The sequence below is a fragment of the Ciona intestinalis genome, chromosome 8 (assembly GCF_000224145.3).
Source record: "Ciona intestinalis chromosome 8, KH, whole genome shotgun sequence".
Taxonomy (NCBI): domain Eukaryota; kingdom Metazoa; phylum Chordata; class Ascidiacea; order Phlebobranchia; family Cionidae; genus Ciona; species Ciona intestinalis.
Window position 1 is genome coordinate 1117285 of NC_020173.2, and position 26977 is coordinate 1144261.

Here is a 26977-nt window from a genome sequence, read left to right on the forward strand (position 1 = left end):
TACGCTACAAAAGTTAAACAAGAAATCACAGTGTATCCAGGCCTGTATTTGTTTAATCAGAACATATAAGTCGTGATTCACTAAAACACCAATGTCACCACACGTTTATATTATACACCTTCGCACACTAAACAGGAGGTATACAGATGAACGCAATATGAAAGTATTAACTACTGGCTATGTCAAGTATATAATCATTTATAGAAGTAGAACACTACAATTTACTACGCCAACAACACTAAATGTGATTACTATTTATAGATCATACGTCGGTCCAAATCAAATTAACCTACGATTAAAAATCGCTAATCACGCGTAATGGAGACTACGTTTCACAGTGAATTCTATGTATCGGGTAAGGATATAGTAAAGGTAAATATTAATGTACGTTGCAACGATAATAAATGCACACAAAACAACGGATACTCGAACACTAGCAAAATCTATTTTCGTGTTTACATTGAGGAAAGTATGTACATATAAACATGATGAGCTGTAGTAAATGGATATGTCATCGCCTATTTAGTTGTAATGTTTGCTCGTAGTAAAACTACAGCAGTCTGTGTGTTGTTCTTTGAAACTTGCGGGTTACTTAGTATCGCAAAGTACGGCCACGCCTCGCAAAACCCAGTGGTCAGGATTTTGTGAAGTACGAAGAAGTAAAGAGAATATGAACGTCAAGTCTGTGAAAAAAGAACGCATTACATGTAATTATACCATAACCATAACCAAGATACAATGTTCCATAGTGGTGTGGGATATACAATACATACATGAGTGAGTTATGAAACATACTTATGTGGATTGTAATTCTCCGAAACTAACGCTTATCGCAGAACCTCTATCCGGTTACGTTATAATGATAACAACCATATTGCTGCTTACCCGTACGACGTGGTTTCTTGTACACGGGACATGGGAACAAAGACATGCCGCCCCTCTTGTCGTCACGTGACTGGTTGATGTTGATGGCGTACACATGTACGACAGGCATTTGTGTGAACAGGACCTTCGGTAAAGGTTCCATCAGTTTCATGGCTTTTCTGTCCCAACCAGCGCCGTCCAAGTATAAGCCATACACATAGACGCCACCTATAACGCAGAAAAAAAGATGTTTGTTCAGTTTAACCACTTTTCTATTCCTGATCATCGATTACCTATATCAGCAGGCGGAGGGGCAGTGACGTCTTCCTTTGACATTTTCGTGACGTCATTATAAAGCATGACGCCATCAAGAGCCCATCCTTTGTTTGAGTGAGCACGCGTCACTTCCTGTCTCATCGCAGTCAAAAAGCCCTAAGATGACGACATTATGTCAAACAATATAGATTCATTCGAGTTTGCATTTAAGCGTCGAAAATAGCAGACGCAACCGCGATGAATCTGACGCAACGACGTCACATCACGTGCGGCTAAACAATATGTGGCGCAATAATAGGAAGATCACGCATATATTTCGGTCATGTGCTTGTTGCTCAGCGAATGTGGACTAAATTAAGGTTGCAACATATTTACAATCATGCGGGACTTTACATATTAAATAGGTGGTTGCGTTCTAAATGTGGGCTACTTAACAAGTATTATGATCTTTAAATTTTAACACCGAACTAACCTGTGGGTTGAAAAATCCTGTCATCCAAAATTGATTAGGTCGTCCTTCGAATAGCCAAGTAAAGAACTGCTCATGACGTTCAAGGAATTCGGTAAACCAGAAGCCCAATGTCGAACTGTCCCATGATATCTACGTGGAATAAAGTATTAGGCATACAGCGCGTCACGTTAGGGGTGTGGTATAAAATAAAAACGAAAACCTGCATACCTTTTGCCATGCTTTTGGTATGCGGGCATCGTACATTTGATCGAGAGCATCACGTAAGTTGTCGCTCATGATAATAGTTCCATCAATTGCGAGCTGAAGGTCCATCAACATTGTCCGTACAAGGGAAATAACTCTTTGCATTCGGTCAATCTCTTGCCTTAAGAAAATGTTCATCGGCTGAATAGAACCCATTTTCTGCAGTCGTGATTTCACCTGAAGGAAGTTTATGATAATTACAGAAAGATGATACAAGGACAATTAAGCACATGAGGATAATTAAACAAAGTCAAATAATAAACCGCGGCTCTGCTCGAGTCGTGCGTCACCACTTGACGTATTAAAAAACGCTAATTAGGCCTATACTCAACGTTTAAGAGCTGATTACGAGTTACCACCAATTCGCTGTAAGTAGATCTGGTAACGTCATTAAATCCAAAATAACTGTTGGAGACAACTAAAAGTCGAACGTTTATCTACGAGACTATGGGGATTTATTTACTCGAAAAACACAATTGTTTTTATAGCTTATTACCTCGTGAGGTAAGAAATCATCGGGTAACTTTTCCAACATTTCTTGAGCCATTTTCCATACAACTGACTCTCTGGTCTCACCAGATCCTCCGCTGCTTTCTTTTGGTTGGATGCTAACAATTGTCCCCAAGCTGTCATTTGCCATGTTTGTCTAAAAGAAAGACACCCCAATCTTTTAACCGTTTACTAAAATAGCGGGAAACACTAAAAACAGTGGCGCAAAAATTGACTCCAAATACAAACGCGCACGTTTTCGCCATAACTGTACATGCAAAACATATATTTTAGCTATATTTTTGCTAACTTTTACCTGATATGTGATGTCAGCATTTGGATGCAAGCCAAATACTTCAGGAGTGTCAACCAAAGGTAAATTGTCGATGTATGTGTGAAACTCTGGCAGACTCTTCACCTTTGGAATGATGTATCCTGTATCGTGTGAGAAAAGATAAAATAGTTTACAATGGGCCTACTTCAACACTAAATTTGAATAATTTCAGGTATGGCAATCACTACACATCATATTAATATCAGTCTTCAGGCAATAACTTTATGATAAAATTCAAATGATGACATCTTTTTTAGCAGTAATTAATAGCTTGCCCTATTTCAATTATTATGTAATGACACACAACAATATTTATAAAATAACAAGCCAGCTTCTTGACTATTGGTTATCTATAAATGCAATATTGCATGATCTGTTACCTGTGTAGAAACAGAACTTTTCAGTAAACATATGTTCCCCAAACCATGCCTTACAAAATGTGTTAAGTAAGATTTTGTCCAAGTCGTCAGTGACGCGACCTCCATATTGAATTTCCCCAAACATGTAACGAACAGTGCTCCATGAAACACCCTAAAGTGCATATCGTTAAGCACATGAAAATTTACTGTCCAGGTCATGGTTACATAACAGTTTAGTCAATTTTATTCATTGTGTAAAGTCAATTTGATTTTTTTTATTATAGTCAATTTGGAATGTTGTATGTAATAGTTTAGTAAGTTTGAATTTTAGGGATAGGTCCAAAAGTTGTGGGTTATATCCTACTTGTTAAATATTGTTTAGTGAAGAGACTCTTAAAATATGGTATGTACACAGAACGCAGCACACAGAATATGTACACAGAGCACATATGTTGTAAAGCTAATTCTGTAGTTGTGTGTATGAATGATTACAGTGATTCATATAAATAAATTACCTAAATTAAACTCATAAGCAAAAGCTTACCTTTTTCACATCAATGTCATCCAAGTGGTTCTGTACAAATTGCACACTGGCAGAGAAATCTGACTGGTTAAACTCATATGGAATATTCCAACCCAAAGGTCCAAATTTTCTTCTTTCCTGCACTGTTGTGTGCAAGAATGCTACACCATACAGTATCGACTTCCATTGTGGCATGTTTGAAATTTCCAAGAATTCCTAAAAAACTCTCAATTCAGTGACAGTGACTACAGCAAATAACTAATTACTGACTTATTAATGTGCATGACTATTTTTCATTATAAAAAATAAAATTTAATTTTATTGTTTCTCATTTTATTTAAGTTATAAAAAGTAACTTGGTACCTGTGTAACACTGTTGTATGTTCTCTTCAACCCAGCTCTTACACCTTGAGGTGGCTCGTTGGTGTATTTAATGCTGGATTGAAGCAAGTTGATAGGGAATTTCTTGTGTTGTTCGGTTGTGATCCATGTTCTGTAACCCTCATGAATATGTTCGGTGTTTGTAACCTGCATTTCGAATTTAATTTAAAATAAACACAAATTCTGGTTTTAAAAATACCCACGTTTTCAAGTAGTTCATCCATGTAATCCAGCCCAAGATGACAGTTTTGGAGCAATAGCCAACCACCATCTTGAAAGCTCAGGCTAAGCAGTCGGCGTGCATGAACCTCTTGCCCTTGACCCATAGAAATTGCTCTGCACGCTGTAATTACATTTGTAAATTAAAATCTGTTTAATTGAAATTGTAGATGTGCTGTGATCATAGTGTGATGTATCATGAAGGGGAAAATGTATAACATGGGTAAACATGCTTAAGTTTTAATTCATAATTTAGGGTAATTTTTTCTGGATTGTCTCTATCCTTTTTTATGATTATTTTATTTTTCATACGCGGTATTAGTAATACTTACGAATTCCTTTCAACTTTGCCAGTCTCTCAATGTTCTCAGTGGGATCTGAACCCATGCTAAGGAAGCAGATCATTGGATTCCTATTGTCTGATTCATTCCACATCGTCTCCATGTCCAAAATCACAGACTCTGCATACTTTTGCCCCAACGATTGTGCGATGTAGTGACGAGACTATAAATAAAATTTTTATAGGTCTGCGCATTTTCAAATAGTATTTTTCTATATCAAACCTGAGCTATTGTGCGGTCAGGACACCAGCTTCTTATAAGAAGTAGTTTTCTGAATGTATCGAGAGAACTGCTGTAGCCATCAGGAATAACAGCTTCTTCTGGTGCCTCTTCATCAAACCATGTCTTCCACCCCTGATTGAATGTGTGTGCTAATTAGGTTAAAGAGGAGTTCCATACAATACGAGTAGGCCTACTGTATATTGTTTTTCAAGCTTATACTTTCTCAATCACGCAACACATACCCTGTCATTCCTTGTGATCTGGTTAATCAATTGTGAGAACTGAGGCAGGCGACTCAGCTGAATCAGGTTGAGCCATGTCATGTCTTGAATCCATTTCTTTGGTTTTGCTTCAACTGCATTCAGATCAAGTGACGCACCACCTGAAACCCAACGTGTTAGCAACCAATTCTTTTTACTGAATAAGATAATAAGGATCTGATTACCTTTGATGAAGGACTGAAACTCTTCATGCGACAAGTACCCACGGTTGAGGTCAATTTTTAGAGCCAGTAGCAGAGTGTATAAGAACTTGTGGTTCTCATACAGTCCACGTGCAGTGTACTTGAACACGATAAACGTCAAGTAATCCATGATGTTAAAGATTCTCTTTGCAGGTATTGGAGACTTAGCACTTTTTTCCAACGCTTCGTCAAACAGGCCAAGCACTTGTCGAAGTGATGTCTTGAAAATATTCATTATAAGTATGTCTTGTTATAAGACCTGCTTTTAAACCATAAATTGTTACAACATTCTACATTGGTCTTGGCTGTTTACCTGGTACATTACATCCACCAGACTCATTTCCACGATCAGGAAATAGAGAATGGATCCTCTAGTAGCAACAGGTCGATACTCCTCTCTTGCTGCATTGATCTTTATTTCTGTTTCTGCTGCAATTGAAAGCTTTTCACTTACTTCCTCAGCAGTTTGCTTGGTTGTCTAAAAAGAAAAAGTTTTATACTACAACAACCCGTAACCTATTTATTTTAATGTTTATATAACTTGTACAAGTACTAAAGCCTGAAATACACACCTGAAGCACTTGAATAAGTGATTCATCATCAACGAGTGATCCCTTGGTAGATGTAAGGCGGTATAGCAAGTTATCTTCTAGTTCCTGCATTCTTCTTTTATTTGCAGTGACCTCTGTCATCAGTGCTACTCTCTCTGCCTCCAATTCCTACAGTATACAAATTTAGTATGTTGTGTTTCTTTAAAGCATTCAGAACATACATTCCAACCACATGTTTATGCTGTATAGCTTTACCTGCTTCTCAGTTAAAATGACCCGACCGAGCAACTGGTCCTCCAACCCTTTCATTGTGACAGTGAAGTCAATGATAGAAGTACGCGCATAGATTTCGGGTGTGTAAGCAGGGTTGGACAGCTTAGTTGTGATGTAAAGTTTGAAACCCTTCATCACATCTACTTCTTTGTCTCCAACTTTAACCTATGTTTACAAAATTTACATTAGATCAAATTAGTCACAATATGTTTCACTGTATTAATGACAATGTATTATTCCTGTTTGTTTAGTTGTATTTTAACCAATTTTATACAATATGGGCTTATTTTCTAAGAATACACATTGTTTAATTGTCAGTACCTTGAATGTGCTTCCTGATTTTATAAAATTTTGTTCCAACACATTATCCAAAGCTGGATCCAATTCTTCTCTTACATCTTCAATGATGAGAGAACGGCCAAGAGACAATGCATCTTCCAGATGTGTGCGGAAGTATTTATGGTTCAATGATGTTAACTACAAAATAAAACATTGCTTTAGCTAACTTAGAAATATTGTTTGTACAAAATAATCACAAATTCCACATTTTAACACAAAGCTGGTTTTGTTTTTTTAACCCCATACCTGTAATTCTTTGTTCCTTTCTCTGTTTTTAATCCATAACTTTCCTTGACCTTGTGGATCAATTAGTAGTGGATACCTTGTTGCTTTGGTAACAATGATACCATTTTGAATGGATAGTTCATCATTGGGTAAACCTTCTAAGTTCCATTCTCCAATTGTCGCATTGTCCACCAGCATAGAAATAAGGTTCACATCCTGGAATGACAAAGTTATATGTTTGTTTTTGGTATGATATCGGTAATGTTGCTGATTGATTTTAGTATATTCATATACTAAAACAAGTTAACATACATCTGAATATGGGATTTCGTTCTGTGCCATTTCTTTCTTCCACTGTGACACCAAAAGGGACCGGAAGTCCTGGTTGAACGGACCAGAGTATGACAGGAAACCTGTAGCAAGCAACACATCTCCAACAAGTTTGTTGATTTGGTCTTCAAATTTCTTCCCAGCAGCTTCCCATCGGACCTATTTGAAATTGTTTATTTATTGTTGTTCAGTGTATCAATCATGTTGCCATATAAACAGGAATTCATATTACCTTTTCACCACCAAGTCCCTCAATAAGTGCCATTGCATTTGTCATCTTCCTACGGCATGTTTCTGCATCATCAAGTAAAGCCTGCTTGTGGCTCATTGCTTTGTCATATTGGGCCTACAAAACATTACTTAATAGTATAGTTTAAAAATTAGGTGGCAATATAACAAGGTGATGACTGCTGATGTACCTGAACTTCATCTAACTGCCTCTGTTTTTCATCCAAGGTGGCCTGAGCATTTTTCAAATCTATCATTGCGCGTTCCAAGCGTGCTTCTTGCACAGCTAGATTTGCCTGAATGTAAAACACACATCAATGACTAACATTGCTTCAACCTTATATTACTAAACCAATTACTTACCTTTAGTGGCAACACCTCTTTATTGATGCTGTAAAAGATAGCCATGGCTTCTGTCCATGAACACAAGCCAGCAACGTTTCCACACACCTTCTTTGCAGTGTCTAAGTTATAATCTTCCATTTCAAGGTAAGGTCCTAAAAGTTCCACCATCTCCTCAGTGATAGAATCCTAAAATTAAAAACAAACTTGGTAAAACGAAATTATTCAATCATAATCCTTGCCTTGGGGAAATTAAGAAGCATTCCAAGGAACTGTGACTGGTTCATCAGTTTGAGCGCTTCATTCCAACTTGGTCTGACACATGGACGTTCAGGATCAACTTCCACTGGATTTAATCTTCTTCTCATAAGGATGAGGACACAGTCCATGATCCTCATGATCAAATGAGGAGGTTTACCCAGTTTACGCACAGTAGCAATGTCAGAAGGCTTGATGGTCTGTAAACAACATTTAATTTGATACGTACAATATACTCTTATTAAAATTTTATTCCTACCTGTAGTGCAGCTTCTGCTCGTGCCAGTGCAGGTTTTGCTGCCATAAGTTTTGCTTCTGCAATTCCTTTGTCTTTGTTAATAGCATCCACAATAGCTTGGGCTTTATCTTTGACTTTCTGAACCTCTGCTTTCACCTTTTCAGCAGCCTGTGCCTTTTCAGTTACTACTTTAAGTACCTGTGATAAAACACAACTTAAATAAAATCTATAGTGTTTAAGCATGAAAGTATTGAACATTATTATCAAAGTTGTGTTAACTTCTATATTTATCATTATGTTTACCTCATCAGCTTCTTGTGATGCAACAGCAAGATCTTTCTCTTTGATTTGAAGTTCAGCAGACAGAGCATTCACTGATTTTTGAGCTTCCACAAGTTTGTCCAGACCTGTCTTCATCCGTTGAGACAGGAGTCCAATTTCACTCAGTTTTAAACTAAATATGTGAGTAATAATATATGGCATTGTTGTCTTACTGGGTATACTAACCTGTAAATTGTCTTATAACCAGTTATAAATGAGAGATAGGACTTCGGTGTGACGTGACACAATCTTCTGAAGCGTTCAAAGTATTCAACACATTTCTCCGAAACCAAATCTTGCACTGAACCCATGACCTGGTACAAAACACAATTTGTGATTACAGCAAAAATATCAATGTTTGAAGTAAAGAAACATATAAATTTTAATTTACTAACTTACTTGGACCATTTTAGCTTTTGTTTCCGGTAGACACTTGATTTCATAGGATGATAGGAAATGTTGGGCAACTTGAATCAAAGCCTCTCTTGGCCATCTCAGAAACCAATCCATTGTGCATCCAGAAAATAACCCTGAAATATGTGTTTTTTTACATACCAAGTTAAGAAGGGGATGGTGAATAAAAGATCAACACCATACCAGCAAATTTATTTAAAGTGATGTTAAATTATTGTATTCTGAATAATATGTGAGCCACATCTGTAAAATGTATTGTTTGCGTATCAGTACTAACTGATACGCAAACAATACATTTTACATTTTGTATATCAGTACTAACCAGGAAATTTGAGCGACCGTGCTCTGAATTTTTCACCAACTGGTGAGAAGCAGAGGACCACATGCAAGTTTTCACGAACACGTGAGAGAAAATAATCGTAAAGGTTCTCAGGTGTTGGTGGTCGTTTAGGAAACTCTTTTTTCATCACTGGAATTAGTTCCATGTTGATTTCATCTATCTCATCTCGAGCGAACAGGTTGGAAACCTAATTTAAACAGTCAATAAATATAACTGGATTACCTTCGATACTATTGTTATCGGTTTTGGGCCTTACAGCAGAGAGAATTGCATACCAACTCAATATACTAAAAGCTATTTGCAAAACCTATGAGTTGATAAAGCATTTTTGGGGTTGACAGTTTACCTCTCCTGAAGCCAACACATTGTTCATATATTCAAGGAATCCTTCATCTTTTATCTCATTGTCAGTAAATATAAAAGTTACGCCCATTCCATCTTTACCAGCAATTTTGTACAAGACTTTTAAGTCATCCATGAGGTTGGTTACATTGTAGGTTCTGAAATAAAGTACATAGGTAAGTCTTGAGTACCATACCTCATTAGTATTTATATGAATTTGCAACCTAGCTTGTTTACCTGCTCAGAGTAATCTGGAAAATCTTGTATCCTGCAATAAATGAAGCGAGTCTTGTAAGGGATTGTTTGCCAGAACCACCAACACCAACAAGCAGTGCATTTCCTCGTGGAGTTCGAATTATACGAGATATTCTAATCAGATGAAGTGCAGCATCCTAACATAAAACAGAAACATTGTTTGTTTGTATCTTGAAAGATGAATCGAAATTTTTTAAAGCATTGTGAATGAATGTAACTTTCTTTATCCTCGGAAAAACAACAGTAGTTGTCACGCAGGTTTAATACCTCATGCCTGCTTACGAGTTACCATGTACGTTACTTTGTGAGTGATTATAAAACCCTTCTTGTACTTTGGGAAATTTATATTGATTGTCACCTTGAAAAACACCAAGTCCATTTTTCCTCCTCGTACAGTTTCATTGTATTGTTCTAAGTAGCCATGAAGGCGGTCCTCAATCTCAAGAAGTGATGGAAGAAGCTCATAGATCTTTGGAGCTTCTGGTTCAAAGTCATCAGGCTCATCTCCTAATTAATAAAATAGTTTAGAACTCTATTTCTATAAAATATACCTGATTTATCAACCTGTTAGTTCAGGTGCTTCACGCAAGAAGTCAACAAAGAGAGGTTCTTCTGGCATTAAACTTGCCACTTCTTCCCCAAGTTCTTCATTTAGCATCTGTAAGTGATATATAAAAACAGGAGTTATTCGTATGTATGTTTTAAAAGTAAAACCTAAAATGAACTAATAGAATTAACATGTTTTTAAAAAATCAAAATGTAACAGCCTTTTACAGGGTATCATTTGAACCTTTATCAACGTTTCATTGAACCAGTCTTTGTCAGGTTGATTGGTAAATCGATCAGATATGACACGCTCGCATTCATGCTTCCACAGTCCCAAGATGGTTGCAATATCTTTCCCAACTTCAGACTCAACAATCAGGATACCCTGTTATATATATGAGTTATTTCATACCAGTCTTTTAGTGGTTTTATAAAGGCTAATTTAACCTACCTGCCAAATTCTGCTAAGATCACGCAAGTTAAAAATATAGTGAAACTTTGCTGGTGTGGGCAACATCTTTACTTTAGTCTTCTGCCACAGGCTTCTGGTCAGTGGTACAAGTTTTTCAATGATGTCAATCACCTGTTACAAGTATAAGTTAGATATAGTGTATGATTCGCAAACTAAAGGTTCCATACTGGCTGTGTGAATTTCCGTTCTTTGCAGAAGTAGCCAAGAGCAATGGTGGAGAATATCTTATCAATTGAACTGTTGGATGGCAGAGTGCAGTTGAAAATGCAGAACTGTCTCTTTAGTCGCTGAGGAATGTCATTCCTACCTCCACCAGGGTGAATCATGGCTGACACAAGTTGAATGTCAGCAATGTTGGTGAAGTCACCTGAAGAAACAATATAAGGCCATCATGTAATAAATATAAACTTTAATTCAGTATCGACATTTAAATTATCTGCCATACCTGGTTTATCAAGGCTGTAAAATCCTTTGTTTTCCAACAATTGTCGAACAATTTCATTTGTGATCTATCAAAACAGTCACTTTTTAACATAAGCCAATTCAAAACTACATAGCATTCTATGACCCTTACCTGGTCACCCCATTCATTGATGGTGGGCATGTTTATGTCATCCACAAACACAGTCATTTTCTTTCCTGCTGGTGGACCATAAGTTGTTCCTACTCTCTTGTCCACATAGCTTTCAATGGTTCTCTATTTTATAATATTTAATAAAATGTAAACCATGCTTTAGGCTACCATGCACAATGTAAATAATCTTTTACCGGCTCATCTGGTATAAAAAAACTTAGTGTATTTCCAGGGAATGAGTTCCCTGGTAAAGTTTTGCTATATTGCAGGCGAAACTTCTGTAATACACTACTTTTTTCATGAGATGAGCCGTAAAAGATCATTTATGGTATTATACCTGGAACATGTTAGGTGTGGTGGCACTGCTGAAGTTCAGTGCTTTGTTCAGATGAACCTCTGGGTCTGCTTTGCTTGCATAACCCTTAATCATCACTGTTTTTGCTGTTCCTTGTTCACCAATCAGTAGCACCGATTTTTCCTGTAATAAGCAGGATATAAGCATTCTAAAATCTCAAGTTGAACATTTAAAAAAAAGCTATACAAAATTGTTTACACTTGCCTGTTTCATAATTGTTTCAAGCAAGAAATCTGTTCTGATATTGTCAACATTTGGTACAAGTATTGAAGCATATGCTGGGATACTGTCTTTAGGATATTCGTATACTTCAACCCTAAACACGCAAGTAATCATTAATCAAAAAAACTACTATAGCTGTTTGTGTTCTTACTTTGTTCTCCAGTGCTCCCATGATCCTTTGCTAGAAACATAATACTCAAAGATGGTCTCATCACCTTGCGTTGGTGGTAGATTAAGTTTTGACTCGTGGGATCGTAGAAACCCTTCCATTTTCTCTCTGCACAGTTGCAATTGTTAATATACTGTGACCAAAAGTGCACTAGTTTGATTCACCTGTTATCCAGTTCCAATAATGCACCAAGTGACCACATCAAGGAGAAAATAAAGTTCCGGCTTAGAAGCTCCTTGTTTAAACCTTTGCCTCCATCTTCATGACTTGGCAGAAGACCTTATATAAACGGAACTTGCAATAATTGAAATTAAATTATGTTCATTACTTTACCTTGAAGAAGGTCAATAGATTGGCGAATGTACATACATTCTAAGATGTCCATCTTTACAACAAGTTTGGTTGTAACAAAGTTGTACAGATCCTAAAAATTTAAATTTCAGTTTTATTACTGCTGCATTGAACATAAGGCATGGTTACTTACTTGAAACACGCTGTCAAATAATTGCCATAGTATGTCTGACTGCTGTTGTGGCAGAGTTTTTAGCCATCCTTGACATACTGGGCGCCAATCAAGAGCAGAAGATGACATGAACACCATACCTGAATAACAATGTGTGATAGGTCAAAACCACAACAAAGATACAAAACTGCATTACCATTTCTGGACACTGTAGCAGGGGAAGCGTTGTCAACATTATGAGGCTCGAAAATGATCTTACAGTTCGGGGCCATTGGAATTCGATCACCGTTTGCTAAAGTAAGTGTCTTGTTATCATCCAACACAGAGTTTAGGTTTTCAATCCACAACGTATCGACTGGCCCATCCAGAACTAACCAGATATGCTCTCCCTGTAAATTAAACACATTATTTGGTATGTGTTTCAAAACTTGAATTGCAATGTTTCGTATAATAACAATCTCCTACTTTCTTGGCCTTGTGTGATCTTCTCCACAAAGTGGAGAATATTCCATCTGTCCAATCATTTGTTGAAACATCAAGTGTACCAAACATCTGGGGTGCAGTGATTGCTTTAGGGTTCATTCTCATCTCCCTAGAAATAATAATATGAAAACAAATTTCTGTATACACAACAGTTTAATAGCAAAGACTTACCGGTGTGGTTCACCACAGTCGGTAAGAGCTTTCATGAGGGTGTAGATGCATTTGGTTTTTCCTGCACCGCTTGGACCAAGCACCATCATTCCATGTCTTACACGTTGTGTCTCGAACAACTGGATGATTTTGAGAATCCAGGACGGATGGAAAACTAAGCCAGCTTCGTTTACCTGTGATGCACTTACAGTGTCAGTATTACTGATCAACATATTTAAATTACACTTTAAGGGACACTTAAAAAAGGAAGTTCGAGTTCTATAAATGCCCTTTTATGTAGCTAGTATAGACATACCTGCTTCTCAATTGCAGCTTCAAGCTGTGGATATCCTGCTTTATCGAGCTGGATACCTGGGAAGAGATCATTGATAAGGGAGAGGAACAAAGGTTCATCTTCATCCACAAGTTTTGAGAGGTTCATATCACGGAGTCCTCGCATCACGATCATTGATTCTGGATCATTCGGATTTTCTCGTTTTACGGCGCCAAGCGTTCGTAGCACAGATAAGATGTTGCGGAGACCAAAATCGTAATGAACCTACAATAAAAGTATAGGCATCTTATTACAATACAAAGTAATACCTTTGTTTGGTGTAAGGTGGCCAACTTTTACTAAACGGCATTTTTAGAAAATTTTTATCTCATTCATAAAAGAAGCATTTAAGAATGAACCGGAACATAAATAATTGTCATACTTGTTTTGAGAGTTGTTCTTCACACAGCTTATACAAGGTGTAAAACTTCTTAGCAAGCATGATGTTTTCAAGGAAGCCACAAGCTGCGAGTTTGACACGAATGATAATAGCCCGATCTGGCACCATCATTGCCACAGTACGGAAGTTAATCTTCAGATTCTCTGGCAACTCTTGTCGGCCAGCATAACCTGGGTTCTACAAAATTAAGTTATTTAAGTCTCGCTTAACGTTTTATACAAAGAAGTATTTCTACCATTGTAAGGAAAATTCCGAACTCCCTGTCCATTGAAACCACATCGCCGTCACTGAATATGAATTCAGATTTCTTCATTTTCTTGCAGTGCAAAACAATTGCAATCTGCTGTGCAGCTACAGAGAGTACAGGAAGCTCAATTCTGTTGAACTCATCAAAACAACCCCAGGAACCAGATTGTGCAAGACCTAAAGAATATCAATGTGTTATGTATACTTTGCTGTAAAATATTGTTGGTCTACTAATAAATGTTTTGATAACTGTGCTAGATAGCTAAATTACCTTTATAGATCCTTCCAAGACCTCTGTAGTCCATTTGATCTGAGCAGTTAAACACCACGACATACTTTGCAAGACATTTGCCCATATCCTTCACTGTTTCTGTTTTACCAGTACCAGCGGGGCCAGCTGGTGATCCCCCTAAGTTCATGCCCAACGCTTGTGCTAGTGTGATGTAACATCTAAAAATATATGTAATATTTAGGTTAGCAAAGATTTAGTCTGTTCAAGTCAAAGAATTGTTTTTGTACCTGTCTGTAAGAGGTGTTATGACCAACCGTTCATTGCAACCTGTGTATTCATTGCAATACACAAAGTTCACATCAGTAATGGAGATTTGACATTTATCTGAATCTTCAATGTAGTAGAACCTTGACTGTTTCAACCACTCAAAGTCGGTTGGTGACTTAATGTGCATTTTGACCTAAAATAAGCATTACAGGTTGCTTAACTGAAACTATTATGCATCTTGTAAAATTAGGTTGAAAATAAAATTAATTGTAAGTTTTAAATTACCATATCATCAAAGATGTCTCTTTGGTGAACATGAATTGTAATGAGCGTTTCATATTTGATTCTTTCATATGAAGTCAGGTCCAATGTGGTTTGGTCGATAAGTTCTTTCAGGATGTCCATGAACCTTTGGTTTGCATTTTGCATTGCCTGTCAAGGTTGAATGAGGCTTTAACTACCATCCCATTTACTTCAACTTTAAGAAGTGGTTTAAACATCTAACTTTATGCATACCTTTTTATCTGACTTAGCTATTGTCAATGCATCTTCAGAATCTCTTGTCCAAAGCATTTGCAGTCCCAGGATTCCAATCTGTGCTGGAAATACATTCTCAAAGTCAATAACTTGAAATCCAGATTCATTAATTGCGGATGCAGCTTTCCTCACAACTGAGTGGACACTGTTGCGAATCCCATCAAGCAATGTACCAAGCCAGATCTCCACATTGCCCTGGATTTGTGTATTAGGTAAAAGCAGTATTAGGAAAAACATAGAACATTATTTTGCTTGTATTAAATAACCGAAAATTTTACTGTATATTAATTTATGTAATATCGTGTGTATCAAGAACAGTAGTGGATTCATGTGTTACCTGTGCCAACACAGGCTCTGCCAACTCCATGACTTCTGTTTCTTGTGAAACCATCTTCAGGATTTGGTCGTAATTCTTCTCATGAAACTCCACCCGATATACGTTGTCAAACAAGCCAAGTAAATGGGCCTGTGTGGTATAAATGGCATGAATTTATTGGACTTTTGTAGTGTTCTGTAGGAAAATCTTACTATGAACTAAAAGTATAAAATTTGTGCAAACATTTTCATTTACCCATGTTAAATTTCTGGCGTAAATTGTCAACATACCACGAAAAGTAATATATACTTACTTGGATAGTGTGGGAGTCACTTGCTTGACCCAAAATCTCAAGTAGAGCAGGATCAGAAACAAAAAAGAATCTATTGAAAAAGCATATGTAATATATATATATACATATAGATTATTTCTTACAATCTGTGTAGTGTGGCATATTATACCTTGGAAAGATTAGACGTTTTTTCTCCAAGTACCCTGTCAATGACTTCTGGCACATTTCTAGTTGTTCCAATATGTGGGGAAGTAACTGTGCAAGTGTGTCATCACCCATGCAACACTGCACCACATTTGGTGTCTCATGAGCTCTTTGCATGATCTTTAACCAAGACTTGTCGATGTTGGCGAACCGTTTTGCTTCCTAAATGTGAAAACTCATTTACTATAAGAAGTAAACTAATTTAAATGAAGAAAAAAAGTACATAGGTTATATTATTTATTAAACATAAGTGCTTACTGTAACAGCTTTTTGTCATTAAATTCAAAACTAAAAATATTTTCCAATTTAAATATAAAAGTGATGGCCACAACTAACACTTACTGGTAATGGTACACATTATAGTTTCCCCCTACCTGTGGTAATTGTTTAGCAATGTCCCCACCCACAAATACAGCTTCGAGGTAGACCCACAAGTTCTGTACAATCAACCAGTTCTCAATAATTTCTGTTGTACCAGATAACTTATGAACCCACTGCTGAATGCTGGGCTTGAATGGAGCATTATACCTTGGGAAAAAATTAAAATAAAATTACTTAACGCACAAAACATTTATTCGAAATAGAATACAGGAAATGATGATGTATTAGCAACCAATTTTTGGTATCAATTTTAAATATCTAAGTATTAGTGATAGCAAGAAATATTCAATTTACTAATAATTTTGAGGCTAATAATAAACAGTAGTTACCTGTTGCTCATGAGGGATCCAAGCACCATTAAGCTGTCCTCCATAAGTGCCACAATATCATTAATATCGGATCCTTTAAGAAGAAGTTCACCTCGAGCTTTGAACTGACTGAAAGTGAACACCTGTACACTCCATTCATTTATAACTTGTTTCAATTTAGCTTCAATGTCCCTCTCTTTTACTGCACTGATGCAGATATCCTGTAGCATATAATTTTATATATATCTACTATTATTGTGTAAAGTAACATTATATGCATTACTTCAATATCTTCTTTATTTTCCAGCAATGGAGCCTCCATGATATTACGTAGCAAGAAGTTTTCATTTTCCACATCAAAAGTGCAAGCTGTGATCTTTTCTATCCTCTCCCAGTGTCGAGGCATCATAGCCTGGATTTTTTATAGGTAATTAACTATTACATTATACATATCAAGATATTAATATAAGTGAAAATAGATTCATGTATTTAGTTTTTTATTTATATATACTACACTTGCATAATGCGAGACATAATATTAACCTTGTCTGACATCATTTCAAGCAAGGGGCAACATTCGCTGAAGTTGTCAATCTTGGCTTTTAGATCCAGAAATGCCTGCCATTCTTTTAAAGCTTTTGGTAGTTTACGGCACCTATAAAAGAAAAAGTTGATCAAATTAAACTGTTTGTTACACTAATTCACTTACTACAGATAACCATTACTTTGTAGGGATTCAAATATGTTAACTGGTGTCAGACTTACTTGTTTTGAAACTCTAGAAGTTCAGAGTTGATTTTGTCAATGTCCAGTTCCGCCCACAGTATGTCATAGTAGCTATTGACATTTTCAATAACCATGTTGTAGAGGTTGTAGAGTTTCTGTAGCAGTGAGAGCTCTCGCTTGATTCTTTGTAGATCATTGTATTCTGCACAAAAATAACATAGTTAGACATGAACTATTACTACTTTTAACACACCCATTTGAAAGACTGTTTGGTTTTTATAAAGTCTATTGAGCTAATAATATTTAAGATCAATCAAAACAATTAACCTGTAACACTGAGTCCAAATAGTTCTTCCCCTCCTGAATAAGTTGTGTATTTTCGCCACAACTCATCAAAACGTGTCTGGAATATTTGCAACCTGTCGCTGGCTTCGCGTGGTGCAAGTCCTTGTATGTTAGGGCCTCTGTTGGTTTTATACAAAATTTATAATTTGTGTAAAGTAGATTAATTCTCTGTCAAGCCAACACTGAACAACTAACAATTACAACTAAATCTCTCTAGCCCCAAAACCCTGCTAACAATAACTCCCTCCTTTATATTGATGTTGGGTTTAAATTGTCGGGGTAGCAGTAGATTAATTGAATCAAAAATGTACTTACTTGACATCATAGTCTCTGTAAAACACATCCACATCTGCTTGAAACTTTTCCACTCCAGACAACAGTGCTGCCTTAAAACCAGGTTGCACTTCAAGTAGTGTGTTTTGCACTTGATTTACCTGCATAGAACATTAAACACATTCAATAAACTGCCTATATATGCACATAATTGCATAAGAAAACCACACTTCACCTGGGCCATAAGATTCCGCCATTGATAAGCCAACCCATCCACTCTTTCTGAGTTTCCATCATCAAAGTAGAGTTCAAACCTGTTCAATAAAGCATAACTTTCTTCAATTGGCCCGATAGTCATATCAATTCGAATCTGTGCTTCTCTGATGTCTTTCAAAGAGCTCATTGCCGTTCGTACATCATCCAGGTCATTAATAGGGCGACTGTTAAACAAAGAAAACAGTTAGGTATGTTACAATGGCTTACACATAGCTCGCATCAAAATATTTATTTGCTAAGTTTTAAACTATCACCTTAGAATCTTGGTCAAGTTGTCTGTGAAAGCCATTATGCCATCCATGCCTGCACCAGCCTTCTTGTTAAGAGCAGCACCAAATGCACGCTTCCATGCTTTGCATTCCTCCACCAATGCAAGCCTCATTTGGTCAGTTTCAAAAGTCACTGCACCAACTCTATAGCTGAGTGGAATGTCTTCAACCATGGCTTCCATCTTGGCATAATATCTATCAAAACATTTGAACCATTACTACAAGGTTTCTTACTCTTTAACATAGTTGCTTAGTGTAAAATTTTACTCAGTCTGGTGTAAAGTTGGTCATTTTACTGTATATTTTACGCCGTTAAGTTGTCTTCCCTGAGTACAATAGTTATGCTGATCAAAACTTTTGCTATGTTTGAATGGTATAAATCGTGTCTGGTGTTGTCATTTTAATTTGTATGATGTATCACTAAACTAAACCTACAAATACAGCATCCTCAGTTCGGTCCCTATGTCTTTGTAGGACTTGTTACATAATGCCAATACCTGATCTGACTTTCATACTCTGTCATCACTGGTTCATCTTCCTCAAATTCCTTCACACGATCATGTGGATCTTGTGACCACAGTTCTTTGAACATGGAGAAGGTTTCCAAAACCTGCAAATGTTTTGGAACATTTTAATAAAAACGGTTACAAACTGTTGGAAAATAAGATTTACCGAGTCAGATTCTGTCTTCAGTGATGTTATTGTGGAATGGAGAGGACCAGACACTTTTACCACATCCTTATGCTCTCTGTCATTAAATTTTATGTCAGATGTTATTTTATACAACAATATGTATCCTCATAATAAACAACTCACGTGACTTGTAAGTAGAGTGGCATTTGTGGTTGTGTCTTTGTCATTTTAGGATCATCTCCCACCTTCTTTGCTGCTTCTGCTTCAAGTTTCTGTTGTTGCTTCTGCATTTCTGCATGCTTCCATAGTGGAATATCCTTTGCTGCCTTCAGGATAATTTCAATCGCCTTGTTTAGGGATGTCTGCAAAAGGTATATGTCAGTAACCATGCAGTTCCTAGGAGCCAACCCTACTAAATCATAGGTCACATACCTTGCCTTAACACCTCACCAAAAGAATTCATGCAGTTAGACAAGGTAGCCCGATCACTAGAAGAAAATTACCTGAATTTCATCCAAACTTGGTCGCATCACAACAGCAGGAATAGATAGGATGATGTTGGATTTGAAAAGAGGAATCTTTTCTTCATCTATTTTCCCACCTCCAGGAAGTTGGTATTTGTTTGAGGATTGTTGAAGACGCCGCTTTATGGTATCCAAAGTCAGTCGTGTACATTTAACCTAAAAATGTTCCATGATTGTAATCAATGAAAGTTTTGTGTAATAGTAAATTAGGAATACTAGAAGTCAGTTACTTACCAGAGCATCTGTATTCTTTTGGCAAACAGCACCCATCACACCATGGTACCATGTAGGATAGTTCTCAGTTTTACCTTGGGCATCCAGCACAGCCATTTCATCAGCTGTTAAAGTCTCTTCGAAGATCTAAATGCAAACAACAAGTTAGTGAATAAGAAGACTAAGGCCACATATTTTTTCTTACCCTGATTATTTCAAACACTGCAAGTTCCACGTTCTGACTTTCCTGACAAAGACACCTCGCAGCTATTTGCACAGTGTGTTCAGTTCTTTCAATAAATTCCTCTGGAGAAACTGCCTCATATTCCGGAAGATCACAAAGTGCACTCATTCCCATGTCTTCAGTTGTCACCTCTATCCTACATTCTAAGATATCTACAATCTGGGGAGAAATTATTGTTTTTATTTAAAATGCAAACCCAATGATCTCACGATCAAGATCATTAAATAGATTTTTGTACCTTTTTATTGAACATTTTCAACTTTTCAAGAGCATTGCTAACATCCTCAATGAAGTTTTCAAAATTCATGGACGCCCAATTGAGGAGAGTAAGACCTGGTATAATGGCATCTTCTACTCGGCTCACCAATGGCTTCATGCACTGCTGCATGATCAATGGTATGTTCTGCTTCGTCTTTTCAAAATCATCTATTAAGTCTTGCAGTTTCCGCTGTGGATAAAATAAACTGCATTAAACATAATTAATACGGAATAGGCTACACTATATGTACCATTGGTAACCCATACAACTCAGTTTCACATTTCATTTTAATGTCAAGATTTAAAATCTAATTCAATGTATCCATATATTGAATTCATTATCAAGATTTTAAACAGGATTGCATAAGAGCTGACCTGGTTCTGCCTCAGTTTCTCTTCCTTAAGACACAAGGTATAAACAGCTTCAGGAATATCAAGACCAATCTTTCTTAGATGTTTTGCTTCACAAAAGATTTCAAAAACAGAAGGATCAAGATTCACCAAGAAGTCTTTTGTTTCCGGATGTCTCACAAGCAAGGATGATTGAAGATTTGTCTTTGCCATTTCAGTTGCTTTGCACCTTATGTCAAAACACCAGTAAAGAAATATTTATCTTGCCAGACATTTAAACCATGTGCATGTAACCAACAAAGGGCACTTATTACAATATTAAAGTATAGCATATGCAATATCCTGCCTTACCAAGCTTTATGATACAGAAGTTCAAACTCGAGCAAAACTGCAGCCATTTTGTTAAAGTTCTTCACAACTCGTTTTCCTTCTGGAGTAGCAAGTACTTCAGGCTGTTTTTTTAAGAACTCCATTGGTACTTCTATTCTCCTATATATTAGTGCACCAAAAGTTGAATTCAATATTCCCTGTATACTTCTATATACCAACCCACCTATACATCTGGCGAGCCCATGTAATTTTTCCTGATATTGGTGGAGTGTTCCTGGGAATTGGAGGATCTGTCTTCATTTTTTGATAGGCCTTTTTCACACTTTCCATGTCTCGTGCATAGCGGGACAGCAGTGTCATATACTTTTCATGTGTGTCCAACTTTGCTCCTGTTATGTTTTGGAACTTCTCCAAAAGACCTTAAAATAACAAAAACGTAATTAGAACCCCTTATATTATCTACACCAACCAAGCAACTTACTTAACATGTATTCAGTAGTAAGAGGTTTAGAAAACCAAGTGTCCAAGAAATCTTGTAATGTTTGCTGCAAATTGTCAATCTGCATTCTAAATTCATTGTAATCAACCTCAAACTCAGCCTTTCTGTGGTCCAACACATCATATTTCTTCTTCTCTGTGTTTGTTACAATGTTCTGGTACCTGTAGATATAAGTTGTTTATATATGCCTAACAGGTAGTGGTAAGTGGTCAAACAGTTAGCATACTTAAGTGCAATTGAATCAATGCCTTCAATTTTAACTGTGTGGATCTGAGAGAACTGGTGCATGGTGGAAAACATTTCCGACAATTTGTCAAGTCTTCTGCAGAATGTGTCAAACTTTCCAAAGATGTAGTTTTCACTGAATTCAAATTGTCGTTCTTTAGGATTTTCCTATAAAAAATTCGATTAAGAACAAATTTGTTACAAATAGCTAATCAAAGAAAAACATTTTTATGAATTATTACCCTTAGTTTTTCTTTTATTTTGTGGAAAGCTCTTTGATATTCTCTGTTCAACATTCTACAGTCTTCCATCTTGCCCAAGATTGTTACTCTGTCCTGATCCCATATTTTTACAGCTCCCTCATTGATATAATGCTTGCATGTTGTGATCATTTGGTTCGTCACCTGCAGTAAAAAACTTTTGATGCTTCGAAAATAGATTATCTTTTAAAGCTAGAAACACTAGCACCACTCACGTGATGCAGTTCAGAAAAATGTGCTTCATTTACCACTGATGTTGCACATAGTGGACAGTGCAGTAGAATCAGACTATATTTTATACCTTTACAAACAAAGAAGTCATTCTCTCAGAGGTATTGTAGTACTGAGATATGCTGTGTATCATGCGAATGCTGTTCATTAGACTTGGTATGATTTCCACCATATTTCGAGGGTTGCATTTGCTCAATGGTCCAAAGTACTTGTCCAGTGTATACAAATACTTGACGTTGTCTTTAGCTTCATTTGCTGCATCAGTTATTCTGCTGTCCAGAACAACCCAGTGACGAATGATTCGAGATTTTGCAGCGTGCAAAATTCCAACAACTGTTTTAACCTTGAAAACAATAAATATCAAATGTAACTAAAGGAATATTTTAAAAGTTTTAAAGTAGCCTACTCAATATTTCAGATGTTTTTAAAGCATTGTTAACTACGTATCACTGTAATAATGTAAATACTAAGTTACACACCCTTGGGGTCTTAATTTCATCAAGTAATGCATTAAATTTAGACATTCTTTGCCTCCAGTGTTCAAGTTCTGCTGCTGGACCGATGTCATCTGCCTCTTTTCTCATTTGTTCACTCTCTGTAAGCACCTGTGAACAAAACACTTATCGTCAACAACAAAACTAAGAACATATATTTTTTGTGATGAATTGGGGTAACCTGTGTTTAATATTAAACTGTTGGTTGTAACATTTAATGCATACTATGACAGAAGCATTGTTCCAGTGAAGTTGGTTCAATTAGTTTGTATGAAGGAATTTTAAGGCATCACAAACAGTGAATAAAAGATCTGAATCTCCATAACACTGGTTTGTGTGAATCTTGTAATACTTATACCCAATCCTAATTTAGCTTTCCATACACTCAAAACACTCGCACTACTCTAGTATGTACCTGGTCGATTTGTTTACACCAGACTTCCACCACTTTATCAAGCTTATCGAGCAGATCAGAATTCCTGGATGCTTGAATAAAGTCAGCAGGTGCTCTCATGCTGTCCAAGTTGTAGCCAACATCAATTTCATCCAATTCAAATTTGCCTGTACAACATAAGATATAAAACATACTCGTATCGATCATTTAAACTCACCTTCCATGCTTATTCTTGCTGTGGATAAAACACCAACAAACTTTTCAATGGACTCAATAAATTCTTCAACCTGTACAACATAACATAATTTTTTATTTATCTCTATAAAGCGATATCAAACATTATATTATTGAAACAATAAAGCTAAATGGTAAAGTTTAACTTCTACTTTTATTTTTCATCCTGAAAATCATTCAAACACTTACAACTGGTGAGGTCGACTCATCTTCTGCTGTTAAAGCTCCCCAATTATTTTGTGCCCTCAACGCTGGAATCATAATTCTTCCAAGCAAGGTCTCAATACCTTTAAGAAGTCCATCTGCGAGAATAACATATTATGGCATGCTGTTTCACTATTTTAAATACAATCGAATTGCCAACTTGATGCCTCACTAGTTGGATCTGCTACCTATTCAAGGCCCAATGCTGAACACCGCAACTAACGATCATTGCTCCAACCCAGTTGTTACTGTCCAAAACGTTAGCCATACAGAAAATAAAAAAGATAAAAGATATTACCAAAAAGTTACATACATATAGATGACGCTCATCTAAATAACTGCTTTTTACTAACCGGAGCTGTCAATCATCCCAAAATTCACTTCGTTGGCGATGTTGGCACTGGTGATCGGTTTTGAAATCGTTCTCACGAAAAAGTAGCAAAACCCGGTAAGGGCTGTGATGAAAAACAAGGTTTTAAGTAAATCAGGCAGTAATAAATTTAGCTTTTCGTAGGTTTACCGTCTCCGTCGCCGTTTGTGAGAAACAGTTTCTTTGCAGAAATGCTGGGTATAACGCTGGCTACGTCTGCCGCTCTCGAGTAAGCACTCTCTCTGGGTGCAACATCCTGTGTAACATTGTGTAAGCATTTATCGTCTTACAATCCTCGTTAGAATATTACCTGGTAATAAAACATAAGCTTCTTCGTCCCGTTTGGGGCGAAGAATGTTTCTATTAGGTCGAAATGATCATCGCTAACGATTTGGTCCTCCACAGTCGTATCGTCAACACCGATAGCATCAGCAACCTAAATAGTCGTATTGCGTGTGCATATTGAAAACTACTTTATTCACGTAAACATTCATTTTCGAAAAGGTTTTGGTATTGAGTAAAAATTCTAGTTGATCATGTTAGTGTAAACTACCTTCGAGATAATGTATTTATGTCTCGCGTCAAGGCATGATCTTCTCTCCTCCCTTGTTGCTTTTGCTTGACGAGCCATTTCTTTCATGGCATCTCCCGAGAGCACCATGTTCTTTTTGTTTGCCAGCTACAAAAGCAAAACATTTTATATGACGCATATATTTTTTATAGGTGGAACACACCTTTTCATTCTGTTTTCTCGTCCTATTGGGTAACATATAGAACATTGATAGAATTATAGAACTGTATCCTCACGAATACGATTGGCCGTTTTTAATTGTTCAAAACACGATCAAAATATTTTGATATTATGTGCTAAAAGTGTTCCATCTTACCCCACAGTACTATATCTCATTATGGACCATTCAATATTGGGTATGTTTTGAGAATGCCAAAAGGTCTATACATATCAACATTATTCATTTGCGTTACATTACCGCTGCAGTGCTAGTTTGCGCTTGATGAGAAAATGTTGTCATCCTTTTCCTCCCAGAATTAGATTGTTCTTGATCCTTTACTCTTCTGTGAATAGATCTATGGACTGGAGCTCCACGGACACTGTTTGGTGTCGAGGTGCCTGCAGTGACGTCATCAGGTCGGCTTCCGTCGATTGGTGTGTCTGATACCAATCCTGTAATGTAGTAGGGTCGGTTATAAAGGGCCATGTTTTCTTTTTTTGTCCCATTTGGTGAGAACAAAAAATATTTACAGCATTATGTAACCGTATAGCTTGGCGCAAATTTAAAATAACATTTTAATTGTAAAAACAATATTACGAAATTTAGGGGTTTAAGTGCTACATAACACTATCCCATCTTGCCTCATTGTACTATAAAATCAGTTATGTTTGAATATAAAGAGCGCGTCATATTTTTGTGAAATTTCAAAGCGATTTAATTTTACTCAACTCGTCTTGTAGGGTAAATAAGACGACTGGCAGTCAATAACCACTAAATCACTTTTGCTTATCCCTGATTGGTCCGTAGGTAGAGGTGTGTTGATCACCACCACGAGTTTGTTGTCGTCCTTGTTGTTAAACTTACTCACGTGATGTTTATCATCACGAACAATGGTTCGAAAATATTATTGTTATGGCAGCTCTGTTCATAACAGCGTATTACGGTGTTGGGTTTTAGCCCCACGCACGTTTGCACGCGACACCCAGTATTCAGTTTCACATCAATGCGATTCATTGGCCACTTGTTCATTGTAATCAAGCTGATTTTAAACGCAGCGTACGCGAGGTCAACGACCTAGATATAATTCGATATGCTGGAACGGCAAAAATGCTATGGGCGATTCCTGAACTGGAACCCGACTATACATGAACCGGAGTGAAGACACACAACTGTCGTATCGAGTTTCACGGACGCTAGTTGTCAACAAAGTATTATGTATTACTTTAAATAAAAAACGCAAGTTTGTAAAAACAAACTGCGATATAAAATGTAAACTTAGACTATTAAAAAAATAAAAAAAATTAATACAGTAAAAAATTTGGGCACGCAATAAGAACGATTGAGTTTTTTCTCACATTAAAATAAAACATTTCTTAAATTATATTTTAAATCGTGTTCAAACTTGTGCTATTTTTTGCGGTGTATAAATTGCATCTATACTCAAATAGTTACGTGAACAAAGTTATTATTATGTGCTGGATCGAATTCCCATTTCTGCGTCAACGGTTTGTTATGAGCGTTGCTACGAGAGATGGTAATTTAATACACCATCCGCGCCGTTCATTGTAAAAAGCTTGAAGTTTGTTGTTATCTCTACATTGCTGTATTTCATCAATGTATACGTGGCGTTTTTTTGTAGCTTTTGGTGCGCATACCTTAGCAAAAAGGGTGTTTTGTGACACACGCATTTAGCAAGCATGCTTACTGCTTTTTTACCACTTATGTGATTTTTTTAATTAACAAAAACAAATTTGGGATTGGTAAAATATCTACTGACCTGCTTTTTGTGTCGTTTGCGGACTTCCGTTTGCAGTATCCGGCTTCGGCGATGGTGGCTTGTTCGCCTCCTTGTCCGCTACTGGAGAATCCGCCATTTTGAATTCTCAAAAAATCGCCTCCAACTCGTTTTTTTTTTAAATCTCTGTAAAAATATCCTTGTAACAAGTGTGTGTTCACGCTGGGTAAACGTATGAGAAATGACGCCCCGTTTTGTACCGCTGAGAGCCAACGATACGTGGTGTCCAATGACGCTTCGCGCTTGGAAACCAAGGATTTTGATTGGTACCGACTATGGGAGTAATTCCATCTTGTGTAACGTGATATTGTTTCTCTGGTTATGCGAGAATACTCAACGATTACGAACTGCGCAGAGCCCAATGGCCAGAGCGCACCCCTCAGTTTAAATCTTGCACGGTCGACGGTGTTACATATGGAAACTGCTAATAAGCAGGCATAAGGTTGTAACATATAATGTATAAGCCACATGTGATCACAAGGGATTACACTATATTTTCTAATCT

At 36.8% G+C, this 26977-nt stretch overlaps 1 protein-coding gene and 1 long non-coding RNA gene across 2 annotated transcripts; one reads left to right on the plus strand and one right to left on the minus strand.

Annotated features, from left to right (window-relative positions):
* Nucleotides 1-35: 35 nt before the first annotated feature.
* On the minus strand, nt 36-26914 carry LOC100182341 (dynein heavy chain 8, axonemal). Its single transcript, XM_018812971.2, has 91 exons — nt 26455-26914; nt 24936-25129; nt 24500-24625; nt 24257-24382; nt 24097-24202; nt 23930-24031; nt 23562-23674; nt 23356-23425; nt 23160-23305; nt 22730-22855; nt 22321-22593; nt 22002-22163; nt 21761-21927; nt 21517-21695; nt 21259-21454; nt 21057-21194; nt 20730-20934; nt 20335-20544; nt 20058-20255; nt 19874-19999; nt 19619-19795; nt 19299-19477; nt 19155-19230; nt 18980-19092; nt 18468-18677; nt 18173-18377; nt 17980-18098; nt 17647-17783; nt 17359-17521; nt 17137-17248; nt 16877-17005; nt 16615-16814; nt 16279-16432; nt 15870-16066; nt 15722-15791; nt 15430-15558; nt 15072-15287; nt 14841-14987; nt 14576-14748; nt 14328-14506; nt 14046-14233; nt 13793-13987; nt 13393-13635; nt 13098-13270; nt 12909-13035; nt 12640-12832; nt 12465-12583; nt 12314-12404; nt 12145-12259; nt 11963-12088; nt 11794-11905; nt 11572-11712; nt 11235-11357; nt 11106-11169; nt 10828-11027; nt 10640-10771; nt 10433-10573; nt 10207-10300; nt 10001-10149; nt 9625-9779; nt 9392-9545; nt 9028-9232; nt 8691-8821; nt 8478-8605; nt 8274-8424; nt 7992-8168; nt 7717-7932; nt 7496-7663; nt 7324-7428; nt 7137-7250; nt 6887-7063; nt 6596-6790; nt 6332-6487; nt 5993-6175; nt 5759-5905; nt 5500-5664; nt 5169-5406; nt 4966-5105; nt 4724-4855; nt 4493-4664; nt 4145-4284; nt 3924-4088; nt 3582-3776; nt 3059-3209; nt 2661-2779; nt 2352-2501; nt 1820-2032; nt 1613-1741; nt 1158-1296; nt 886-1092; nt 36-683 (listed from the first exon to the last, which is right to left on the minus strand). Exons 1-91 carry the CDS (start codon nt 26549-26551, stop codon nt 589-591), a joined length of 13983 nt encoding a protein of 4660 aa, XP_018668516.1. The 5' UTR covers nt 26552-26914; the 3' UTR covers nt 36-588.
* LOC113474466 lies at nt 2739-22873 on the plus strand. The gene is made up of 3 exons (XR_003396123.1): nt 2739-2850; nt 16901-17020; nt 22788-22873. It is a non-coding gene; the product is annotated as an uncharacterized LOC113474466 (long non-coding RNA).
* Nucleotides 26915-26977: the final 63 nt, after the last annotated feature.